At 40.3% G+C, this 26,749-nt stretch overlaps 1 protein-coding gene across 2 annotated transcripts in view; it reads left to right on the forward strand.

The window, feature by feature from the left end:
• The window catches only part of rnf182 (ring finger protein 182), a 113,611-nt gene that overhangs the window by 73,758 nt on the left and 13,104 nt on the right, over positions 1–26,749 (forward strand). Inside the window, exon 7 of one of the 2 annotated variants that reach the window (XM_048550741.1) lies at positions 6,773–6,871. In XM_048550741.1, coding sequence (XP_048406698.1) covers positions 6,773–6,855 — 83 coding nt within the window. In that variant the 3' untranslated portion in view covers positions 6,856–6,871. Of the gene's footprint in view, positions 1–6,772; positions 6,872–25,437; positions 25,478–26,749 lie in introns of those variants that run through there. The other variant, XM_048550735.2, reaches the window with a different exon arrangement.

Genomic DNA, 26,749 nt, shown 5'->3' on the forward strand with positions numbered 1-26,749 from the left:
ATGTTAATGCACTTAAATTGGCCCCATGCCTCTTATTGGCAAAATTCTTACCTAGCCATGGACACCTTGATTTCCCACTGAACGTCAAGAATCTCATATTTCCAGTTTTATTGTATTTTCCCAATTGTGTTTCAATTGTCTGTTCAGGAGCTGGGAAAATTCAGCCCTTTGTCTTCAGAATCCAATGTCTAAATTCATCTAGAGTTACTTTTTGGCTTAGGCATCATAATAGGAATCCTGTTCTGGATCAGACCTGCTAATTTCACCTCCAGGAATACCCCTCCATAATGAATTGTATTCCTCTTCAACCTTTTGAATTGGATATTCGACATTCCTTGAATTATCTAATGACACTTAGTACTCTAATAGCATTCTAGGATTTGGTGAAGAATCCACACAAGACACTGATTTGTGAATTACACGTATACCCACTTCTTGTGAAGGCTTTTTCCTTACATCAATTATCTACCTGTTCCATTCACTGTGAAATGATTCATAGAATGCCTACAATGTGGAATCAGGCCCTTCAGCCCAACAACGCCACACCTATTCTCAGAGCACCCCACCCACCTATAACCCACACATCCCTGAACACTTGGGGCAATTTATCATGGCCAGTTCACCTAGCTTGTTCATCTTTGGACTGGGAGGAAACTGGAGCATCCAAAGGAAACCCACACAGACTCTGGGAGAATGCCAGTTGCCCAAGCGTGAAATTGAACCAGGGTCCCTGGCGCCGTGAGGCGGCAGTGCTAACCACTTAGCCAGAATGGTTTCTTGAGACTTGGATACAAAGGGTTATCCATGGACGTTAGATCTCAGGTATAACTGCAATGCAGGTGTCTCTTGACCTCATCAGATATTTGGGACCTAAACATGTCCCACACTGACAAGCTGCATTCTTTCCAGACGCCCACGGGATTCAACATATTATTAATCCATAACCTCATTGCATCCTTGTATATCAATTCTTACTAAGGATATATAAAACTCGTGCTGGGAACTTGATTTTTGAAACAGTTTTACATTTGAATTAAATTTGAATTGCTTTTATTCTGCAAACCATACTTGTTTCCATCCAAGTGTTTCATCCATGTTGCTGATTTGACAAAATTGTTATGGAGACGTGGAGACATAGAACATTACAGCACAGTACAGGCCCTTCGGCCCTCAATGTTGTGCCGACCTGTCATACCGATCTCAAGCCCATTTAACCTACACTATTCCATGTATGTCCATATGCTTATCTGATGTTTTTGTCACTGTCCAGCCAGTGGATACTGATAATATTGGCATCAAGGTTTTTTTGGTAGCCTCAGAAGGTTCTCGATCCTCTGACTCAACAATAGACTTCTTGTTTGTAAAACGATGACACTAGGTGGCTGTTCTGAACTCAAGGTTTCATTTGACCCATTGAAGTTTCCACATTTGCATTGCATTTCTGGTGAAATTGTAACTATTCTCACACTTCTGATGTATGCTTCTCAGGGTGAGGTCAGTGATTGGTTCCTGTTCTGATGGTGCATTTGGTCCTGGCATCATCATAAAGGCAGATTCCTTATTCTGTCTTTGGACCAAATTTTCATTATCTCAGAATTCCTTTGCTACAGCTAAAAATTTGAGTTAGTAAAAGTTTTTTTATAGTTTTTAAATTGAAAACAGTTTCATATTTCATTCTGAGATTATGGGAACTGCAGATGCTGGAGATTCCAAGATAATAAAATGTGAGGCTGGATGAACACAGCAGGCCAAGCAGCATCTCAGGAGCACAAAAGCTGACGTTTCGGGCCTAGACCCTTCATCAGAGATAATCAGAGATGAAGGGTCTAGGCCCGAAACGTCAGCTTTTGTGCTCCTGAGATGCTGCTTGGCCTGCTGTGTTCATCTAGCCTCACATTTTATTATCATATTTCATTCTCTTTGCTGGAGGACCCATTTTCTGTTTCAGTTGCCATGTGCAGTCTGCTCTGTGTGGATATATCTTAAGTTCCCCTATATTACCTACACAAACAATGCTTATGAACTTCTTGACTCTATGCACTAGCTAACAGTGTGCAATGAGGAAAGCTTATCTTTCAATGGTGACAATTTGAGGTTGACTTCTCATTTCAAGTATTGTTGAAATGAGAAGCTAACCTAACTCTCAGTAAATTAAATGCAGGATTTTTGACACTGCAGTGTGTTTGTTCTATATCCGGGTTGACTTTTCCCTGCAACCTACAGAATGTTGCCGCCTTTGATCACTTGATTATATCCAACATTATTAGCTTTTGCTGAAAGTGTTCATGGTGTTGCCTAATCTTGTGACTTTGATTTTTGAAGCGCCCTGCAGCCTGCAGGCTTTACATCAAGCTTTGTCCTTGAGGCTTTAAAGCAGGGCAACTTTAGTCTGGTTATAATTACCTTCTTCTATTTCTAGCCTCCAGTACCCCTTACGTGATGTTTATATATAATTAGGTATTACAATCCTTATTGTCATATCTCTTAATTCCTGACCCTTAGAACAGTTTTACTAGTGCCTTCAATGCAAATAAATCTTAACTTACTTTATAGTGCAGCAATAGAGGAGAATAGAGAAGAGTAAATAATGAGAGGGTACAAAGCAGTCATGTGTGAGTTAATAGAAGTGATCAAAAACTCATTCAAAACCAGTTTAAAGTTTCAGGAGACAGAGATAGAGATAGAGGAAAAGTGAGGGATACTTGAGGGAATTTCACATGCCAGATTCATCAGTGGAAGACTGTTACATCAATAGTAAGGAGGAGAAGATTTTTTTTACAGAAGCCAGATTTGGAGGATTTCCTGTCAATTCCTTAATTTTCTTTAATGATGAAAGGTCTACAACCTGAAGTGTTAATTGTCTTCTCTGTCATAGTGTGGGACCTACAGAGTATTTTCAGCGTTTTCATTTCCGAGAGAATAGAGTTTTTTGTTTTTCCTGTAATTTCCAATTACTTTTCCAATTCCATCCTGTGTGTAATTTATTATGTAATTTGCAGTGTTACGTTTGTTAGTCAGAAATGTAACACGTCTTAATAAAAGTATTATATATTAATTTTGAAATGACACTTTGAAAACTGCAACAAACAACCGAGATCTTATTAGAAAACAGATTTCTGTACAATGCTGTTGTTCCTGATTTGAAACTCATTCACAACTTGCTTCAGGTTTTAAAAAGCTATTCACTGATCTATGAATACTAATGATGTTTAAAAACAAATGCAACCAAAATATTGCAGCCCTTCTGGCACACTGCAGCTACAGTTAGAGCAGGAACGGAGGAACAGGTGTAGACCATTCAGCCTGTCAAACCTACCCTGCCATTCAGTACACCCATAGCAGATCAAACAGTCAGTGCCTTTTACCTGCACCATCCCCATAACCTTGTGCACTGTTGGTAATCAGGGGTCTATGAAACTCTATCTTAAACATAGCTTCCACAGCCCTCTGCAGAGACAATTTCACAATCATAGAATCCCTAAAGTGTGGAAACAGACCTTTTGACCCAACAAGTCCGCACCAAACCTCTGAACGGCATCCCACTCAGACCCACTTCCCCTGTACCACCTAATCTACTTATCTCTGAACACAATGGGCAATTTTGCGTGGCCAATCCACTAACCTGCACATCTTTGGGCTGTGGGCGAAAACCAGAGCACCTGCTGGAAACCGACACAGACATGGGGAGAATGTGCAAACTGTACAGTCTCAGTTGAAAGGTACAAGGTGAGAATTGAACCTGGTGCTGAGGCAGCAGGGCTAGCCACTGTGCCACCCTCCAAGTCATCAAAATTTCTCCTTATCTCTGACTTAAGTAGCACCCACCTTTTTAAATTTGTGCCCCTCATTCTAGATTCCTCAACCGTGAGAAATATCTTGCCTATATCTACCTTATCTATCCATTTATTTTGTAAGTTTTGATGAGATTGCCTCCCATTCTGCAAAACTCCAGAGAATACAGGCCTACTTTGTCCAATCTCTCTCTGTATGAAAGCCTTGCCTTGCCAGGAATAAGCCTAGTGAATCTTTGTTGCACTTCATTTTATGATGATAATATCTTTGAGCTATGGAGTGCAAAACTGCACACGCTAATCCAGGTTGATGCAGTATGGAGCTGGAGGAACACAGCAGGTCAGGCAGCATCAGACGAGCAGGAAAGTCGACGGTTCAGGTTGGGACCTTTTATCAGCACTGGGGAAGGGTAAGAGAGCTCAAAAATAAATGGGTGTTGGTGGGGCAGGGGAAGGTTGGTAGGATGATGCAAGTTAAGGGTTGTAGAGATTAGTCAGTGGGGAGGGTGGGCCAGAGAGGTGAGGAGGAAGATGGACAGGTTGTGTCAGGTCAAGGAGGCAGGGATGTGAGGGACATGGGATGAGGCCAGGAATGGGGCGATTTTGAAGCTGGTGAATACAATGTTGAAGCCATTGGGCTCTAAGTTCCTGAGGTGGAATATAAGGTTTTGTTCCTACAATTTTCTTGTGGCTTCATTATGTCATTGGAGGAGGCCCAGGATGGACATTGTCACCAAGTGAGTGGGAAAGGGAGTTGAAATGGCTGGCAACTGGAAGGTGGTATCAGTTGGAGCGTACAGAACATAGATGCCCCACGAATCAGTCACTGAGCCTCTGCTTCCTCTCTTCGAAGTAGAGGAGACCATATTGGGAGCAATGGATGCAGTAGACCAGGTTAGAAGATATACAGGTAAATCCATGTGATAAGTTGGGATTTAAATGAAAGTTATTTTTTTCTAAATTAGCTAACGTTGAAGAGCTTATTACTGTGGTATCTGCAAAAGCTTTCGCTGTCCAAGAACTCCCAACCCATCTGGCTCACTCATCTTGTGAACATCTGCCTGCACCAGATCACCCACCATAACCAATGTAGAAAAAATGAATGGACCAACAATGCCAGGCTTGATCACTTTAGTTAGCAGTGTGCAATTTCTAGACAGTTATATGGGTAGGAGAGAGTTTCATTGCAAAGAATAATTGTGACACAGGAATGATTCTGACAAATTAGCTAATTGCTCAGCTCTTATGGCATTTTTGTGCACACTCACCAATTTTCATCACTACCTATTTCTGCTTTGATTTGATTTCACTATGTATCGTCTGTTTGTTCAGGGATATGCAGTAAAGATGGTCTGATGCATAGAGTTTGAAAATGACCTAACTATCATCCATTCAGTGAGTCAATATCTCCAGGCCTCGCCTGCTGCTGATAGACATTTAGATAGTGTTCAGTGTATATACTATCAGATATCTGCACACCCACCTTAGAGCCGTTTTTAAGTGTTATGTGGCTACATAGCACCTAAAATATAATCTAAACACTTCACAACCTACTTTCTCATCCAGAGTATTTACCAGTAGAGAAATAGGCCGTACAGATCAATAGGTCTGTGCCTGTGTTTACGCTCTATAGATCTGTGTCTCGCACATCTTTTATTTAGCACAATAATTTTATCCTATTGTTTTCTCCTACATATGCTTCTCTAGTTTTCCCTTAAATACATAGTTTCACATTCTGACCATTTTCTGAATCATCAGGATGTTTCTTGATCTTGAATTCCATTGGATATAATGTTATATTTATGGTTCCTAGTTTGGCCTCCCTTGTAGGTGTAAATCTTTTTTACATCTACACAAACCTCTTTTTGTAATCTTAAAGAATCAGGTCTCCTTTCAACCTTCACCTTTCTAGAGAAAGATTCCCAGCTTGTTCAATTTCTTTACGTATAACCACTCCATTCTGGGTACAGAGTAGTACATTTTTGTTTGTACTTTCTCTATATCTTTCTTACAATATGGGGAACAGCACTGTTCACAGTACTACAAGTGTATTCCAATCAAGGTTCTGCAAAGGTTATAAATAATTTTGCTTTTCAATTCTATATAGCCCTGACGTTTGTTTGCTTTTTTTCCCTTTAGCCTCACTCACCCGTGTGTCGCTTTGCGTCTGGGAAGATGTTGTTTTCCTTGGCAACTGATGTCCAGACTCAGGCTATGTTAGTTAGATGCTGAATTCAGGCCTCAGAAACTACCCTGATTTTAGGTTTTCTCTATTGCCTACCGATATGATATAATAACGTTAACTCTGGTTTATTATTGTAAAGTAAATACAATGAAAGTAACAACTAAGTAAACAGTAAAACTGCATCTTTACATACTCATACTTTGCTAATCAAGTGAACATAGAAGTTTAGCTGCATAAACTAATATAAGGTTGAGTTAGGTAGAGTTGGAGACAACTATAAAACAAAAGGAATTCATCTACTTAAAGCTAGTATTAATATAAATGAAACAGTCAACAGAATGAGCTTGTTCCTTCCACACCCTGCTACAGTATGTAGTTAAGAAACTGGGATCACAGTTATAAATAACCTGGCTCTGTCAGAAGCTGCTGCCGCAGTCTCGGTAGGTACTGCACCTGTGAGGTGATGTGTACTCGTCCACCTGATTTCTATACAGAGTCATATTACTCTGCAATGATAGCTGGTTTCTTACTTGAGATTAGTCATAGAATCCACTCTAGACTGCATGGACTGTATTGTAAATTGCCGGTGTATCACCAGACAGGCTGGGCGTGAATGAACTGCAGCCTGACGGAGTCTCATTTAAACCTACTTCTACCACGTAACTCTTTAGCCATTATCATGCTGCATTTTGCCTTTAGTCATTTGCTTCCTAGAGAGAAAATCAGCAAGTCATGAGCAGGCTCTGAATGTTATGAGCTTTATTCATTTTTTTCTTTGATTCACACTGTTACCAAGGTGACAGAGATGATCAGTCCCTCACTGAAGCAACAAAGGCATGTTACACAGTTCTGATGATGGAGGAGTGCACCATTCCATAAAACTGGAATTTAACAGGTAATTTTTTTTTCTTATTAGACTTTATGCAAGCATTAAAGATATAAATCACCTTCAGAGCCAACTCGCTTCCCTAAAAAGATAAAACTGAATCTAAGCAATCAGGTCTCACCTTTAAACATGACTAGATGATACAAGACAAAATGTTCCCTGGAAGATACCTTGTAATAAGTCTGATGTCTGTTTAGTTCATACAGATCAGATATCAGTTCTACAAATGTCAGTGCATCCTTTTGGAAATGAGGTTTGATGGAGGCTTGGTGTTTTTCTGTCATTATTTCACCAAAATACTGGCAGGCACTCAACATGAAATGATGCTTATCTAACACTTGAAATATTTACAACATGTTAGAAAAACAGAATAATAGGATGTGTTGTAAGATATTAGGGTGGGTCTCATAAAATAAAATTAATTTTATTGAAATGAACAAACACATTCTTTCTGTCTGGTCACTGCGAGTTGGATATCAGCACTTGGTGCTTGTGCATTGTTGATTGTATCTTAAAAGCTCTTTATGAATTGACCTTGAGGGTTTTAACTTAAATTCAAATTGAGTTAAGTTTGGCACTTAGATAGGAATGCTAGGCAACCACAGACTGTGTAGAAGCAGGGTCAGAAAGTAAATGGATATGTAGAATTGCAAAAAATAGATGGCATGTTCATTTTGCTGTTTTACTAATAAGCTGAAGGAAGGATCCGGCATGGTTATCTCTTTCAACTATGAGTAATAACAGACTAACTGTTCTGTGCTTCTGACTGTTTTGTAACATGAAATTCACAGCACGTAGCTTTTATAGGGGAAAAGAAGGCACTGTTTTCCATGCAAAAAGACCATGGAAATTTAAAGACTTAATAACTAAACAAGTTAACTGACAAGTTATGCAAAAATAAGACTAAAATGCATGGTGTCATTTGAGATGGTCTTCGGTTTTCAGTTGGAATTTAGGCCACTAGAATTACCTTGACTAGATGTGATCAACCATGCATGGGGAGCAAGAAAAGAAGATAATCCTCGTACTACATAAAATATAGAGAAGAAGGACTATTAAAAGCACCTTTATCTCTTTCACTTACCTTTTTTAATGTGAAGATTAATGTAATGACTTGCATGATCTATTTTTACTGAAACACACAGCAGATATAATTCTGCTCATTCAAAAAAGGGTGTGTGGTTGTACTAGATGAAAAATCACGAAGATGTGAGCTAGCAAAAGGAAATCTGTTTCCAAGTCAAGTAACTATAAATGCTTTGATTATATTCATAGCAAGGAACTCTTCCCAATCTCTAATACTCTCTCTCAATGATTTCCATAAATAGCGTTGCCCAAGGAACACATGACATTTATTGTGCATCTTAGTGGTCATCACCGTGCAATCACATTCATTCTGAAACAAATAGCTTGCAGCTTAATATTCAAACGAACAACTAATATCAAGAATGGTGAAAGTACTCAGCAGTTGCCAGTTTGGAAAAAGAATTGCTCTGATTTTGAAATTGGCAATGGAATACAGAAAAAAATTGAATTGAAATCTTTACAAACTGGAATTAGCCATCACGTTGGGTGAGCACGATGATAAACAACATTAAAAATCTTCAATTAATAGAAAATAGTAAAAGTATTTCTGGTAGAATTTGATTGCCAGTTGAAAATAATAAACACATTAAAATGAGAAACAAACACAAAGTTACCAATGTCCAGGGTTGTTTTGTTTCTTAGCCTGCAATGTGTACTAAAACAAAAAAAACCTGTTAAAAGCAAATGGCCTGCAGGAACAATGGCATTTCTGTTCTCCTTGTAAGATACGTACAGTGTAGAGAAAGATAGAACAGCTGTCATTTTGAACCCTAATTTTTTTCAAGTTGATTTTTTTAGGACAGATATTCCTAAGTATTTTGACTGTTATATATATACACACAAATATAATAAGGATGGTGATGAAGCTAGTCAAATAGTTTGCTCCAATTTCATGAATGTATCCAGATAACAAATGTTTAATCCTGGCTGTTATTCAACTCTAGGTGTAAGGTTCCTCATTAATGAATGGATTAAAGCTCAATTCAAGAGTCCTCTGGGAAGTTGAGCAGAGTAAGCAAGAAAACACCAGACAGGTCTACTCTGTTCCCAGTTTCCAGGTGTCAATGTGGCCTGGGAACGAGTTACCATTGTAGAAGTGAAACAATTATTTGAAAGCATGATGTGGATTCCATAGCAGACCTAAGCACTGCTGCCAGCAAGGCAATTAGCCATTGATCTGTTTGAAGTGAGTGGGCTGCCTTTCAAACCACAACAAGTTCCAGCAGCTGACATAAATTACAAATATGAATCCCATGGCATTGATTTCAGATGAATCGTTTGCCTGAGGGGTATGTGCAGCCTGTGCAGTGTTAATTCTGCACCCAAAAATGAGTCATAACTAATTTCTAACCCTGTGGGTATTTTGGCCCTTAGCAAATCTCTTATGAAAGCAAGTAGGAAATAAACATTTGTCCTTCACAATCCTTAGCAACAGGGATTGGCACATTCTAAAACAAAAATTGCCATCATTCAAAAATGAAATAATGGAACTGTAGTTTTTCACTCTGGCAGTGAGCATATGGTATGTAGCAATCTGCAAAATCCAGCCACTGCAGTCAAACTGAATTCTTATCCACGCTGAGCCGTATCTACTACCCATACCCAAATTATAATACTTTGCATTTCACCTAGTCAACTTAAATTGCTTGTGATAGTTTGATGGATGTTATTTGTGTTTCAGGTCTTTTCTCAATAATAAAGTTCATATGGACAAATTCTGGTTTAATTATTTTGATTTGTAAGACAGCAACTGTCAGCTCAGGACATATTCTTCATGCACAAATGACATATATATGAGTCATTAACACTGTCGTGACTGTTGCAGCTATCTACTAATTATACCAAAGTGGCGCAAATTAAGATCTTACACGTTGATTTATATATTTATTTATTTTTGAGTTGTTTATTTTTTTCAGTTTAACACCTTTAGAAAATCAATAATGCTGACGATGGGAAATCACAGGTTTGAGGAGGGAATTGGGCTACTGAGAATTTGCACTATTACTGCAGCAGGAAAGAATAAGAGGAGATGTCTTTTTTTTAATATGGTGAAAGTTTTAATGAAAGTCAATAGTAGAAAATTTTTCCTTTTTAACTTAACAATGATGAAGAGTCGTCAGTTTAAAATTGAGAATGTGTGAATAATGCCTACAATGCCCATGCTAAATCATCAATTAATCTTGTCATTGAGCTCATTAAATAATTGGCAATGGCCATCCCAGCCTTTAATTAATCACACTCAAACTCTTAGCCTAGTTGTGTATTTTGCAACCCTGTGGAGACAATAGACTATATATGTATTGGTTGTGGGTGTTTGCACTCCCTTTTTAGCTATTTGAAAAACCTTCTGTTGTGTTCTTGGTTGCATTTCAGCCCAATGCTTCTAATTTTGTTGATGCCGTTAGAGAAAGACGGGCACTGTGGGGAAACAGTGCTTTATATCCCCCTCCAACTCCATTTTGACTTGGTCCCTTCCTTGTCTCTCTACCTCCCTGTTAGTATTGATTGTTTGCACTGGCCTTAACAGGCATTCCATGTAAATATTCAGTTGGTTATACGAGTGATTTACTGGTGGTTGTTACAAGTTTAAGAAAGGTAATAAAATACTTGGAGATCTTGGTGGGAAGTCACTCATTTGTGCATAATAGCATCTCTGGTTTGAAGAAAAAGGTTAAGCATGCCCAAACTCCCAGCCAAACTGTTTATTTTGTGGCATTGTCAAGTTTGTGGGCCATGTATATATTGGTTGCAGGCAATTGCACCCCCTTTTTTAGTTACCTGAAAAATCTTCTGTTGTGTATTTAGTTGCATTTCAGCCCCAGGTTCCTAATTTTTGGACATCCAGCACAGAAGGATGTGAGCTTCATTTCCTTCTGCAACTCCGTTTTGATTTCGTCTCTTCCCGTTCTCCCTACAACCCACCCCCCTCACTTTTCACGGTTTGCATTGCCCATAATGGGCTTTGTTTATAAATATTTAATTGGCTATGTGGATGATTTACTGGTGAAGGTTAGTTTATATAAAAAACAAAGAAAATATCACCGTGATTTGGCGATGGAAAAGATGCTGTTCAGTTTTGTGTGATATCACTTATGGATATAAAGAAAAGCAAGCAAGCCTTCATCTCAGGCTGGGACTAATCTGTGTACGTCAACAACAAATGATGCTTCTTCCCAGTCAGGCTTCATGAGTTATTACAGACAGCTTAGGAGAAATTTGTTTACGCAGAATTTGAGTATAATATGCATTTGCCACAGGATGTGCTTGAGGCTTAGATTGCTGTGTATTTCATGAGAGAATTAGAGATCTATAAAGAGCTGAATTAAAAAGGACTATGGGGAGCTGACAGGGCAGTGTGATTTATTTTGAAATACTTCTCAAAGCTGACACAGTTTCAGTGGTCCAAATGTATTTTTTCCATGCCGTAACATCATAGAATTTATAAAGCGTCTTTGCTATTGTAATCCTTAAGTATGTGCCAAACTGTGTTTATGGATATGTTGGTGTACTGTGCTGTGTATGATGATGATGGCGGCTGCTGCTGCTGTCCACTTTAACTGTAGAAAATTACATGATCTGGATGGTCTAGCATGGTACAAGTAACTAGAAGACTCTCCTGTAATTAACAAGCTGTACTTGATTGCATCTTAGCAGCTAGTACTAACTGACAACCAGTTTGGATTCTGCCAGGACTGCTCAGCTCCTGATCCCATTATAGCCTTTGTTCAAATGTGAACAAAAGAGCTGAATTCCAGAGGCAAGATGGGAGTGTGACAGCCCTTGACATCAAGCCACTCCACCGATTGTGTCATCAAGGAGCCCAAGCAAATGGGTACTAGGGGGAAAGCACTCTGCTGGCTGGGGTCATACCTGGCATATAGGAAGATGGTTGTGGTTGTTGGAAGTCAATCATTTCAGCGCCAGTACATTTCTGCAGCAGTACCTCCAAAGTAGTGTTCAAAGTCCAATGATCTTCAGCTGCCTCCTCAATTACCTTGTCTCCATCATAAGGTCAGAAGTCCAGATGTTCGCTGAAGATTTCACAATGTTGAGCACCACAGGCAGTGACTCTGACTCAGATCATAAACCCAGGTTTGGGCTTAGAACAGGCAAGAAACATTTGACCACAAAATACCAGGCAATGACCATCTCAAGTAAGAAGCAATCTAGCCATTCAATGGTGTTACCTTAACTGAATCCACCTCCCAATATCTTGGGGGTTACCATTGACAAGAAACTCAACTGGACTCGGCATATAAATACAGTGGCTACAGGAAAAAGTCAGAAGATTGGAATACTGTGGCAAATTATTCACCTCTTGACTCCCCAAAGCCTACAAAGTCTAAGTTAGGAGTGTTATGGAACACTCCCCACTTGCCTGGATGGGGTGCAGCTCCAACAACACTCCAAGTAGCTTGATACCCACTTGATTGCTTCCAAATTCACAAGCATCCACTCTCTCTTCACCATCAATGCTCAGTAGCAGCAGTGTATACCATCTATAAGATGCTTGGGAGAAATTTAGCAAAGATCCTTTTAGACAGTTCCTTGCAAACCCACAACCCCTTTCACCTGGAAGGAGAAGGGCAGCAGATACCTGGAAACACTACCACTTGCAATTTTCCCCTCCAAGCTACTCACCATCCTGACTAGGAAATGTGGCATTGTTCCTTCATTGTCTGTCATTAAGTCAAAATCCAGGAGCACTGTCTGTAAGGGCATTATACATACAGCGCAAGGACTACAGTGGTTCAAGAAGGCAGCTCACCACCACCTTCTTAATGGCAACTAGATGCAGGCCATAAAGCCTGGCTAGCCAGCAACATTCTTGTCCCACAAGTGAATTGAAAACGATTTTAAAGTTACAGGTTACATTGACATGATAGACATTGTTGTTGAGATTGTAGAATGAAATTTTTCATCTTTTTGGTCAAATCCAGTTCGGATCAAGTTCTTTGAAGGGTCAATCATTGTGAGGCCAAATTAGTTGTCTCACTATATTTCCCCAAACTTACTTCGTTAATCACCTACCATGCCACTATAGTGTGTGTCATGGATTTTCAATCTATCCTTATTCACACCTTTTCCAGAATAACTCACCACTTGGCATACATCCTGAAATTTGTTCACATCCCTTATAGCTGCGCAGCTTTGAAAGGTTTTTCTCCACCTGTACAAGCAGTATTCTGGAGCTGTCCTGCATGTTCACTGACATTTGCCCTGGATATGGCAGACAGTGAGAAATTGGTAACAAAAACCAGTTGCTGGAAAAGCTCAGCTGGTCTGGCAGCATGTACGAAGAAAAGACTGCTGAGGAAGTGTCACTGGACCCAAGACATTAACTCTGAATTTTCCTTACAGATGTTGCCATACTGGCTGTACTTTTCCAGCAGCTTCTTTTTTTGTTCCTGATTTACAGCATCTGCGGTTCTCTCAGTTTTTATTTAGGGGAAAATTGGTACCTTGCTCTATGGGCAGGGTCCTGGAGGTTGTGCTGGAAGCAATGGTGCTGATGCAGGAATTCCTCCTCCTCCATGACCAGCAGTGGAGACCACAATTTCAAATGATGTCTAGCCTGGTCCAAGCTTAAAGCTGTCATCAGCCTTCTGGAGGATTACCCAGCAATGTAGGAAGAAGACCAATGTCATTCTCTGCTCTGCTAGGGTAAATATCACATCTTCTTCCCCCCAACCTCACACGCAGTATCTCTGCTTCTGTACCCACCTCCCACCAATGCTCATGCTCTGCCAATATCACTATTGCTTGCAATGGTTTCCCTCACTTGCTCTTCCTCACCTCAATCTCTCAGCATAATCCTGCATGCTCTCTGCTTACTCACTCACCCAGGCCATCTCTGTATTGGTATCAAAAGAAATAGCTGTGCTACTCACTTTCATCTATTATAATACCTACCTCTCTCCCTTTTCAGGAGGATAGAAGCTGACAGTAGAGCAGAAGGAGTCAAAACTGGTGGTGTTCTGCCTGTCATTTGGCTCCTTGCCCTTTTTTCAGGTGGTGTAAATCTTAATTCTGACTGTTCTGAGCAGGGCCTGGACTGGTATTGGAGGTTCCCCTTAACATTCTGTGCTGGAAAACCCCAAGTGAGGGTTATTTCCTATGAATTAACAGAAATGTGGTGATAAGCATGACTAGTCTCCTGGTTCTGTGTCTGCACTACATGATATGGCTGGAATACAGTAATATGAGCCTGCCTCTCTGGCTGAGGTGGCCATGCACAAAAAGGCAATGCAAGGCAGGATCTGGTGAGCATTTAGTTGGCTCACACTGAGTGTGTGCTATGAGAGTAAGTGTCCTAAGCAGACAGTGTCCTTGCTGCAGTATGACAATGATAGTTGCCAGTAGAGCTTGCAGTACAGCATTGAAGTACAGAAGTGTCTAATAAGGAAACTGAGGATTTGGAAGCCGGCACACATTAGCAATTGATATTTGTGAACATGTCGTTGTCCAGGGAAAGTGCATTGAGATGGTATTGTCTGATTTCCAACATGGAGGTCATTTGGACTAAGCAGTGAGCTGAATCTGCCAGGTGTTCACTCTGGTTCCCTTGAGCAATTTTTTTTCTCCCCAAAATCTCAAGCCTGTTTAACTGGTGTGGTAAGATAGGTGGCTGAATATTAATGAGGCGAACTAGAGGGCTCGAGCGTAATTCCCATTAATTGACAACTTGCCGCTGCCTAGTGAGAAGCTTGTCTTTTTGCTTGTGAAAAGCACAAAATATGAAGCAAGTTCCTCCTGACGTCAAGGTAGGCCTCACCACAGTTGTCACCCAATTCTACCAGACATTCTTCCCGTAGCACGGGTCACTCGATCCTTATAAAATTTCAGCCTGTGGGGAGGACCAGATGTTAGTTTTCCTCTTGTGATCCTAAATTGTTCAGCCCACAAGTTTCTATGACACCATCGTTGTGAATGGAGGTTATGGCATACCCTGGTATTGACCCTTCCAGACCCTTATCTACCTTGACAGACCTGATAATTCTGGGGCTGCTTGAATTTATTTGATTATCCTAAGTGGATTTCAAACAGTAAATTTACAGTATGAAGATTGGATTTAGTGTAAAATTAATACCTTTTTAGCATAAGTTGTACCCATTAAATATAATAAAGCACCCAGAAATTAGCTGCTTGGCCTTCTCTAGAAGATTTGACACTGCTGTTATTCAAATCTGTGGGGGGAGAAAATACTTGACAAATACAAACAGGTGGAATCTATTGAATTAGGTCATATAGTTTTCGTCAAGATGTTTTGTTGGGGTGGTTTTGTTTCTGTTTTAGGATGAAAACGGAGCTGGTCAGGGGTGCAAAAGAGTGCTAAATTAAATGGGAATCTGTTCTGTTAAAATACCTACTTTTAGCCTCACTCAAATTTCCAGGTGGGTCTGGATCAGGAAAGTTCATAACGTACAATTCTCCAGTGGAACGGAATTCTTAACTGCAATCAGGAACTAATGTTCAGGGTTAATAGGATAGAATTTGGCTGATGGCTGTGAAACCATTAAATTTAAAGATAGAAAATTTAGTAAAATTTGATTAGGTCTGGAGCATCTTGAGAGAGAAGCAGAATTACCAGGTAGAATCTTCCAATCTTGGCCAGTGCCTCATTAACTGCCTGAAAGATTGTATCTTTTGCCAAGAAGCAGGTAAAAGGACAAGATGGTGGGCCTTTATCCAGCAAATTAGGTTCCTGGATGAGGAAATGGGCCAATGTCCTTCCCAACAGGAGCAGCTGGTTTGAAATCAGAGGCCATCAACACTATATAGAAGACAATGGGGGTAGCATGGAAGGGGAGCAGCTGATTTGAAAGCAAGACCAGGGTTTGACAGTGAGTGACCACTCCACTGCCCAAAGTTCATGGCCTCTGGTCATTCACCAAACTGCCTGCCAGCTCTCTCTTCTCCCCCAGCGAAAGCAGCTCATTGGTAGACCAACCTGCAGATGTGTTAATCCCAGCAGTGGTGGACTGAGGCCCTTAAATGACCATAGACCTTCTCAACTAGCACTTAACGCCAACCCAGTGGAGGTGGGAAGATACGAGGAATTGGTTATGCCTTCTCCCTGCCTATTTAAATGCTTTCTACCTCCAAGTTCACCTCTTTTGGATGTAAGAAATTCTACCCAACTTTTCAAGTCAAGTGTTTTCTGAAGAAGGGCCTAGGCCCGAAACGTCAGCCGTCTGATGCTGCTTGGCCTGCTGTGTTCACCCATCTCCACACCTTGTTATCTCGGATCCCCCAGCATCTGCAGTTCTCGCTCTCGCTCTCAAATATAACTGTTCTGTAGCAGTCTACATTTTGAATCCTTAACTCTGCTTTTCTCTTTATGCAAATTGTCTCAGATCTGTTGAATTAATCCAGCACATCCTACTATTATTGCAGATCTCAGCATCTGTACTGTATTTTCCTTTCATACACAGCATGTTAAGGTATTTTGGCTCTTTCTGACACTATTGTTATTATTCATGCTGGGACTCAGTATTTCATCAGTCTTCTGTATTAACTACTCATCATTACTACCATTTTTCTCCCAACATGACTCCTGATACCTATTGGTTTTATTGGCTGGTATGGAAGAGAACAATCTTCCAAGGAATGCCAGTTGATCAAGCTACCCAAGAGATGCTCCACCACCACAAGTGTTCCCAATCACCTAACTAACTGATTCAGTCAGTGCTGTCAGAAATACCTCATCACAAACAACCTTGTTTGAGGAGATCCCTATTGTGCAACAATGATATGTGGACCCCTGTTGAATTGGCATTGTAAAATGAGAAAATGTATTTGGATCTGAACAAAGAAATACCCATTACACTTAGGGTGAATGCTATTTCTGAAATTCTATGAAAGAATTTATTGTCCATCACTAGTTGGCCTTGAAAAGATGATGGCTTACTGCTTCTTGAATGGCTGCAGTCCATTTGTTGTAATCACATTCATAATGCTATTACGAGGGGTGGAGGAAGTGTCAGGATTTTGACTGAACAATACTGGAGGAACCGCAATATTTCCAGTTTGGATGGTAATTGGCTTGGAGGGGAACTTTCAGGTGGTGGTGTTCCCATGTATCTGCTACCCTCCTCTTTCGAGATGTTAGAGGTTGTGAGTTTGGAAGGTGCTGTCTACAGAGCCTTGGTAAATTTCTGCAGTGTTTGAATGAATACAGATCTGACGATATTCAAAATGCTTGGCACCATCAAGGACAAAGCAGCCTGCTTAATTGGCACCACATCTTTGAACATTCAGCCCCTCTACTGCCAACACTCAGTAGCAGCAGTGTGTACTACTACAAAACGTGCTGCAGAAATTCAGCTGGGTCAACAGAGTGTTTGCTGTTGTCAATTCTGGCAACTTAGTCAATGCCAGGATGTCTATCTAGTTCCTTTTTTTTGAGACTTCCTAGACCTTGGTAAAATTGAGTAGGCAGCTTGGGCCATTTCAGAGAGTAATTAAGAGTCACCACATTGTTGTTGGTCTGGCAGACCAGACCAGTTTCCTTTCTTAACGAATATTCGTGAACCAGATGGAATTTTTGTGACAATTGAAAAATGGTCATCGTTAGACTCTTAATTCCAGATTGAATTTGAATTCAATAATAACAATTTGAACCCGGGTCCCTAGAACATTACTTGGATCTATGGATTACTATTTTAGCCTGCCCAGTTTGTTTTGTGCAAAGTCATTAAAGGCCCAATTTTACATTATTAGATGGTCCCCTAAAACATCTGAAAATTCCAGAAAATCAACATCCCTTTAAAACAATTCTTTATTTAGATATCTCTTCCTTTCATTTTTGCTGTTTACTGTTAAATATATATTTTTTCAGACTTGTGTAACTTTTTAACATTTTGTTCCTTTTGAGATGTTATTGCTGTGTTGATATTTATGTAGAATTGGATCATAGAAAGGTTACAGTACAGAACCCATTGTGTCCATGCTGGGCAATACGTAATAGCCAGTCAGATAGTCCCACTACTCCACACTTTCCCAGGTGATTTGCCTTTCTCTTCCGATAACTATTCAATTCTTTTGAACACTGCAAATGAACCTGCCTCTATCCTACACACTGGAAATGCACCTCAGATCTTAGAATGTTTGTTTATTTATTGGCTAGTCACCTTACTGGATCTGTTCTGGCATTTTTTCCTTGAAGTTGCACCATTTGCCTGATAGGTGCCTGCTGTTATGGTGACCTCCATTGTGTGCTGCTTTGGGAGCATCTGTGGTATCCCTTTGTGTATTTCTCTTTGCATACTCTAAATGATGAGGATCACAAGAATCGTGTTGTGCAGATTTATTTTGCCCCTAAAGGGATCTGCAAGTTTCTGTCTCTCTACTGTCAGCTGTGTACACAAGCTCTGGCATCTGTACCTAGATCTATGAAATGAAGCCTGTATGCCCACGTAGCACTTCTCTAAAGAAACTTCACTGAACTTTGCAGAATCTCACAGCCAGACAACTTTAACAATAACGTTTGAAGAAATACTTCCATACGGCCATCAATCATCTGGATGTGAGTTTGCTCGCTGCGCTGGAAGGTTAGTTTTCAGACGTTCCATCACCATTCTAGGTAACATCATCAGTGAGCCTCCGGTGAAGCGCTGGTGTTATGTCCCGCTTTCTATTTATCTGTTTAGGTTTCTTTCGGTTGGTGATGTCATCAATCGTGGCTGAAATTCTTGTAGCCTGTATGCATCACAATAAGATTATCCACTAAGCACCGTCAAAGGCACAATATCGAGATGACCCAAACAGCTGGAGATGTCACTTCCCAAAATGAGTAGTGAATCCATCAGAAAGACATTTCTAGTGAAAGGTCATCCATCTGTATTTGTTTCTCACTGTACACATGCTGTTGGAGTGCTTTCAGCATTTTCTAATGAATGGCTTTGTATGTTGCTTTGAGCTTTAAGCATCCCTTTTGTGCATTTTTGTTTGCATGTTCTAAAGGAAGAGGGTCATAAGAGTCATACTGTGTATGTGTTTTTGTACCTTGGGTAATTAACATGGATTTGTCTTCACATTTTATTAAATTTTGGATACCAGTTTCTGCAGTCTTTTGCTTTTTATATTGATGCAATCTGTCATCGAAGATACAGTCACCTAAATGTACCAAAAGTCAAGCACATGCTCAGGCCTTTTGAATTCAGTAGCATTTCAATAGTTTTGCTGCATATGTATTCCCAGGATACAGTAGAAGATGAGACATTGAAATCTATATTATCCTTCTCAACTGTGAGGCTCAAAAGCAATCAGTCGATAACGTCCTTTGCTTATGCTCTTGCCAAGCAAAGAAGATTGTGGGTCCAAGTCCCTATGTTGGAGACCTGGTCTTAAAGCTCAGTGCAGTAGTTAAGAATGTAAAATGTTTAGGAGGAAGAGAAACCATACAGTCCAATGAAGCTTCTCCAGCTCATTGGCTGATCTCCAGTCATACAGCTTTACAGCATGGAAACAAGCCCTTCAGACTAACTCATCCAGGCTGACCAGATATCCTAAATATTTCTAGTCCCATTTCCCTCTAAAGTCTTCTAAATCATATAGGCATTCAGATGCCTTTTAAATGTTCTATTGTACCAGCTTTCACCACTTCCTCTGGCAGCTTTATTTCATACGTGCAACATGCTCTCTGCATGAAAATGTTGCTCCTTACATCCCTTTTAAATCTTTCCCTACTCACTGTGAGCCTATAACCTGTAGATTTGGACTCCCTCACCCTGGGGCGTTGGGGGAGATCCTTGTCTATGCCCCTCGTGATTTTATAAACCTCCAAGGAAAATAGCCTACTCAGCCTTTCCCTATAGCTCAAATCTCTAATCCTGGCAAATTCTTGTAAATCTTTTCTGAATCCTTTCAAGTTACATAGCAGCCTTCCTCCCTCAGGGAGACCAGAATTAGACGCAGTTTTCCAAAAGTGGCCTAACCAACATCCTCTACAGCTGCAACATGATCTTCCCAACTCCTATACTTAATGCACTGACCGATAAAGGCAAGCAAACCAAATGCCTTCTTCACTATCCTGCCTACGTGGAACTCCACTTTCAAGGAACTATGAACCTGCACTCCGAGGTCTCTTTGTTCAGCAACATGCCCAGGACCTTTCCTTTAAGTGTATAAGCCCTGCACTAATTTGCTTTTCCAAAGCGCAGCACCTCACATTTATCTAAATTAATCTCCATCTGCCTCTCCTCAGCCCATTGGTCCGTCTGATCAAGATCCCATTATACCTGAGGTAACCTTCTTTGCTATCTACTACAAAGCCAATTTTGGTGTCATATGCAAACTTAGTTACTTCCTATGTTCACATTGAAATCATTTATATAAATGTCAAAAAGAGTGGACCCAGCACCAATCCTTGTGGCACATCACTGGTCACAAGCTTCCAGCCTGAAAAGCAACCTTCCACCACCACCCCCTCTCTTCTACCTTTCAAGCCAGTTCTGTATCCAAATGGCTAGTTCTCCCTATATTCCATGTGATCCAACTTTGCTAACCAGTCTACCATGAGGAACCTTGTTGAACACCTTACTGAAGTCTATATAGATCATGTCCACCACACTGTCTTCATCAATCCTCTTTGTTACTACTGTAAAAAAATTCAATCAAGTTAGTGAGATGATTTCCTTTGCACAAAACCATATTGGCTAACCCTAATTGGTCCTTAGCTTTCCAAATATGTGTCAATCCTGTTCCTCAGGATGCCCTGCAACAACTTTGCTGATGTTTGAGAACAAGAAAGCCACACTTTCAAAAACCAATTCACAGCTCTTCCCAATGACAAACCAACGTGTAATGATCTTCATTGATCAAGCAATTCCAGATCAACAAACTGTAAACTATTTGAAATTTCAACGTTGCACTATCAATGAAGGGAAGTGACCATCATCATTACTGCAGCTTCTATATCTCTATCTAACTGACATAGACCTGCTCTGACTAGATTGTCAGCAATGTGAATCAAACAACCAGCTTTGAAAAGCTCAAAGGCACAAGAAAGGCAGAGCTGGAATCGGAGTCAATAGAGTTTGAAACTAGATGAACACAGCAGGACTGGCAGCATTGATGGAGCAGAAAAGTCGATGTTTTAGGTTGGGACCCTTCATCCTGACCTGCTGTGTTCCTCAAGCTTTGAAAAGCTTTAAGTTCTTTCCAGAAAGTTTTATGCAGAGTGATAAATTCCAAAATAGGCAACGCTATTATCAACTGAAAAAGTTGACATTTGGTGGAAATCCAATCCTTTTTACACAGTGATCAAAACTGGATTTACAACAACCTCAGAAGATCCAAATTGACATCCAGACATTCATCTAGCAATTTGGACACAAATCCATCTTTGGACAGTGTGGTATTGTAAACTAGGGTCAATCTTCTTAGTTCTTTTATTGGAGATAGCCATTGCAACTGAGAAAAGTGAGGGTCATGATTTTTTTAGGAAAGGAGGAATCAGAATACAACTGTGATCAATGACTGTTTTAATACCACCAGAACTCTGATTATAGGAAATAATCATGCCAGGCAATAATACCAAGATCAGTTGATGGATGAGCTTGTACCTTTATGGAGGTGGAGATGACAAAAGTGTTGTCGTAATCTGGGAGTGTGGAGGCAAATCCAAGCATGTCTGAGTTTCTTTGCCCATATCTTAGAAACCAGCTAGTCACAATGGATGTGGTCGGGCACCTTTCACTCCTGAAAAAGGTAACGGAGACTTCAGCCATACCTCCCAATGCACCCTCATCCACCTAAGCCCCTCAGGCCTGGTTTTGGGTAATGGTGGCAACTATGGTTGTGGAGCAGTTGGCAGAGTAAATCGTAAGACTAAGCAATGTCTGGACGGAGGAACAGAATGAGTAGTCAAGAACTGATGGAAAAATAATTTCTGTTAGTATCACTTGCTGACAATTCTCCGTTTAGCAGTTCAAACTGCTTCTTAAATTTTGCTGTCCTGCATGAGCTAGTCCATGTTCCTCTTCCCTCCACCTCATGGCTGAGTAAGTTCCACAGAGCATGCATAACAATAAGTATTAACTTGGTTTAACAAGGGCATTGGCAAGACGAAACTCTCCAACAATTTTCTAGTTGTTGTTTGTTTGAGAAATAGGAGACAACTGATATATTGGGATCTAAGAATTGGGATTTGGGGCAAATGTAGAATTAGTGAACAATTCCGTAAAACACAGGAATGATGGTCACTCAGTCAGTATGTATCAATTTCAATTGCTCTTAAAGAGTTAATAATTGAGATGATTGTTTCATGTTCCTTCTTAGAGGTCAGAAAGAGGTCATTTGGCCCATCAACCTGCACTGACCCACCATAGAGCCACCAGTTCCATAACTCCATATTTCCCATGATTATGCCTATCGAGCCAACACATCCCTGGGAATACTACAGATAACTTCACATGGCTAATCCACCTAAACTGCACATCTTTGGACTCTGGGAGGAAACCAGACCACCTCGTGGAAACCCATGCAGACAAGAGGGAAGACATGCAAACGCTTCATGACGAACACCTAAGGCTGGAATAAAATCTGTGTCCCTGGCATTGTGAAGCAGCAGTGCTAACTATTGTGCCACCATACTGCCTTTCATTAGCCTCTTTCATTTTTTAATCAGTGTTCCTGGTTTTCCACAATTGTGGGAAAATGGATAGAGTTGTGGAATGTAAATTGCAAAATACCTATAAAAATCTCAAGTCTCTTGTGTAACTAAGACATTTTTAAATGATTCAGTTCAAAAGAACCAGTATTAGCTTGGTTCAATTGGTAGCATGCTCATTTCTGATCAAAAAGCTAGCTGCACTGCAAGATAGGAGCGTATCGTGTAACTTGACTTTCAATGTCATACTGATGGAATGCTGCATTGAAGGATGTGTCATCTTTCAGATCGGGGCATAACCACTTTTTTAGATGGAGGTAAAACATTCCATGTCTTACACTAAAGGTTCTTGTTGTTACAAATAGTTGCCAAATTTTCTTCCTTGCAGCATTTAAACTGTGGTTTGGATCTTTACAATGCTTTGTACATAATTCTTCCAGTTGATTGCCAGCAAAACCAATCCTAACCTCGGTATTAAGAGGTTTTATTTACATAATTATATGACCCATTCCTTCAGATGAATGCATTTAATGCATTACAGCTCAAGTGATGAATATTGTTGATAATATCATAAAATTAAACCTGGTATATGTTTTACAAAAGCAAAATACCGCAATATCTGGAAATACTCAACACGACTAGCAGCATGTAGAGAGAGAAACAAAAATGGGCCTAAATCTATTTTGGATATCTAGTCAACATGGCTGAGTTGGACCAAAGGGTCTGTTTCCAATAAAGGCAAGCGTAGCCAATGCTTTCTTCACTATCCTGTCTACCTGGGACTGCACTTTTAAGGAAGAGCCAATAGTCTGATGAGTGGCAGATGGTGGGTGGGGTCATAGCAACATGGTATTATCATTGGACTGTTAACCCAGAGACCTAGGTAATATTCTAGGGACCCAGGCTTGAATCCTGCCAAGGCAGATGGTGGGATTTGAATTCAATAAAATATCTGGAATTAAGAATCTAATGATGACCATGATTGTTAATTGTCAGGGAAAAACCCATCTCGTTCACTAGTGTCCTTTAGGGAAGGAAACTGCCATCCTTACCTGATATGGCCTATGTTTGACTCCAGAACCACGGCAAATGTTTTTGACTCTCAGCTGCCCCCTGGGGAATAAGGGATGGACAATAAAAAAATGGAGTTTAATTTAGATAAATGTGAGGTGTTGCATTTTGGAAAGACAATTCAGGATGGGATTTATGCACAATGGTAAGGTCTTTGCTGAGCAAATAATCCTGAGAGTGCAGGTTTATAGTTCCTTGAAAGTGCAGTCCCAGGTAGACAGTATAGTGAAGAAAGCATTGGCTACGCTTGCCTTTATTGGAAACAGACCCTTTGGTCCAACTCAGCCATGTTGACCAGATATCCTAAATAGATCTAGTCCCATTTCCCAGCATTTGGCCCATATCCCTCTTAACCCCTCCTATTCATGTGCCCATCTAGATGCCTTTTAAATGTTGTAATTGTACCAGCTTCCACCACTTCCTTTGGCAGCTCATTCCACACACGCACCACCCCCTGCATGAAAATATTGTCCCTTAGGTCCTTTTTAAATCTTTCCCCTCTCAACTTAAACCTATGCCCTCTGGTTTTGGACTCTGCTACCCTGGGGAAAGGACCTTGGCTATTCATCCTACCTATGCCCCTCATGATTTTATAACCTTCCGTAAGGGTCACCCTCAGTCTCTGACACTCCAGGGAAAATAGCCCCAGCCTATTCAACCTCTTCTTCAAACACTCCAACTCTGGCATAATCTTGGTAAATCTTTTCTGAACCCTTCCAAGCTTCACAACATCCTTCCTGTAGCAGGGAGACTAGGATTGAACACAATATTCCAAAAGTGACCTAACCAATATTCTGTACAGCTCCAACATGACCTCCCAACTCCTATACTCAATGTGCTGACCAATAAATGCAACCTTGTCAAATGCCTTCTCCACTATCCTGTCTACCAGCAACTCTACTTTCAATGTACTATGAACCTGCACCCCAAGGTCTTTTTGTTTAGCAACATTCCCCAGGACCTTAGCATTAAGTGTATAACTCCTACCTTGATTTGCAATTCCAAAATGCAGCACATCACGTTTATCCAAATTAAACTTATTACCATGAGTTCAACTAATATCAGTAAGAAGGATTGGTGGCAGTGAAAATCAACCCAAGATACTCCAGGTCATAATCCAATGCTGGCAGAGCCATTGTCTGTTGGACAAAGAAACATCTGTTCCAGGTCATTAACCGCAGGAGCGGATTTCAGACAGTTGCACAAAATAAAGCAAGAGAGTACCTAGCCAATTCTTTAACCAGTAGCTTTTATTCAAGCAGCAATTGATTACAGCAGGGAGAGAAAGTGACGCAGTCTCGCAGGATAGCCATGCCTCCTCTATTCTGGTCAGACAATCCCTGACCTCTTGTACAGTCTATTGTCCATACTGTGGCAAAATGCAGAAAATCAGGTGCACTTCCTGTTTTTCAGAAGGAGAAGGTACCATACATGATTTCTGAAGAAGGGTCCTGACCTGAAATGTCAGCTTTCCTGCTCCTCTGATGCTGCTTGGTCTGCTATGTTCCTCCAGCTCCACACCTGGTTATACCATATATGGTTATGCGGAAAATTCTAGCCAATCATCAAACAGCATCATATATGACAATGTGACATGCTGGAAATCCCGCTTTATTGTTTACTATCATGTATTATTTTCTTTTAAATCCTCATCCATCATGTATTTTTTTGAGTTTCACCCTGTTGTCAATTATTTAGATTTGTGTTGTGTATGATACTTAATGACGCATCACATGATTTCTGCAGTTTTAATGCTATTTGTATTTACTCTTTAAATTCTTAGGCCCACGTCCGAATGTCAGTGCATTAACCTAACACATTGGCTGTGATATTACTGGTGGAGGGTAAGTTCTGACATAAGGTACAATGACACATTCCGAAACCACACAAAGAAGTGAGCAGCTGTACTTCAGCAATTGTTTACCTGCCCCCTAAAGAAGAATGGTTAGCTGGCTTTCCAATCTGAGGGTCATTAGCTCTACCACCTCAACAGTACTGCTGAACTAAGTGGCAACTGTTAATACTGTAAAGGAAATCGAGACACGTTGGAGTTTTCTCTCCTGGAGGTTAGCCAGATAAATCACAGAGATTGGAGGGGGTAACTTTTTCACCAGCAGTGCCTTACTCCTGGTGCAATCCCTCCTCTAGTCATTGAATTTCTGAAATGGATGATACTTCTCTTGCCCCAACAATCACTGCCTAAATGTAGTTGGAATATGGCCTTTATTTACCTAAATATTTTGACACCTCTGGTTGAAGCCAGCTGAGTATTTATTATTCTTAGCACAAGTAAAATGATTCAGTGGAGGGAGCACCATATCAATGTCCGTCATCATTTTGTATACCTCAATCAAAGTCTATCCAGTCGCTCCTCATACCTGACACCTTCCATCCCAGTGAATCTCCTCTGTACCCTCTCCAATGCAATCACATCCTTCCAAAAGTTGTTTAATAGTTACTCAGAGTTATACTAGGTTTTTAGTAGTCTTTCTTTTCCTGGGTAACTGTTTACTTAACTGAAGTAGAAGCATCTGAATTCTTTGCTGTATTTTCAGAGGCTTCCAAGTGTAAGGAATTTCCTGAGGGTATCTGCAATTTCCCAGGCATTTCCCACAGAATCTGCTACACTGGGGATTCTGCAGTGTCCCCATACACAACTCTCATCTATGCTTCAGAAATTACATCTGGCATTGTCTGTAGTGTCCAACTCAGTTGTACAACATTGTCACAAATAATGGTCAAATCCTTTGATGAAACAGACCCAACATCTAACTTGTACATGACCAACAGCCAAACAAAGATGATGATTCTGAAACAGAAAGTATCACATTTGAAAACAACCATTCAGTCATAATGCATTAAACACATCTGTCCACAACAATGAATAGCACACCACAGAATAAGGCTATGCAGCTTAGTTTCAGTAATAGTATGTGGATTATATCTAGTTGTGTTATATGTCTGCCAAAGTGGTGTCTTAATGTAACTGATGTTTGTCCTTGTCTATATTTATCAGGACGGGTTCTGCATTTGTTAGAGAAAACGGGATGTCGTATTATCACGCAGGTCTCAGAGAAGCATTAAAATAAAATCAATGTACTGCAGATGCAAAAGAT

Source organism: Stegostoma tigrinum, chromosome 2 (assembly GCF_030684315.1).
Source record: "Stegostoma tigrinum isolate sSteTig4 chromosome 2, sSteTig4.hap1, whole genome shotgun sequence".
Taxonomy (NCBI): Eukaryota; Metazoa; Chordata; class Chondrichthyes; order Orectolobiformes; family Stegostomatidae; genus Stegostoma; species Stegostoma tigrinum.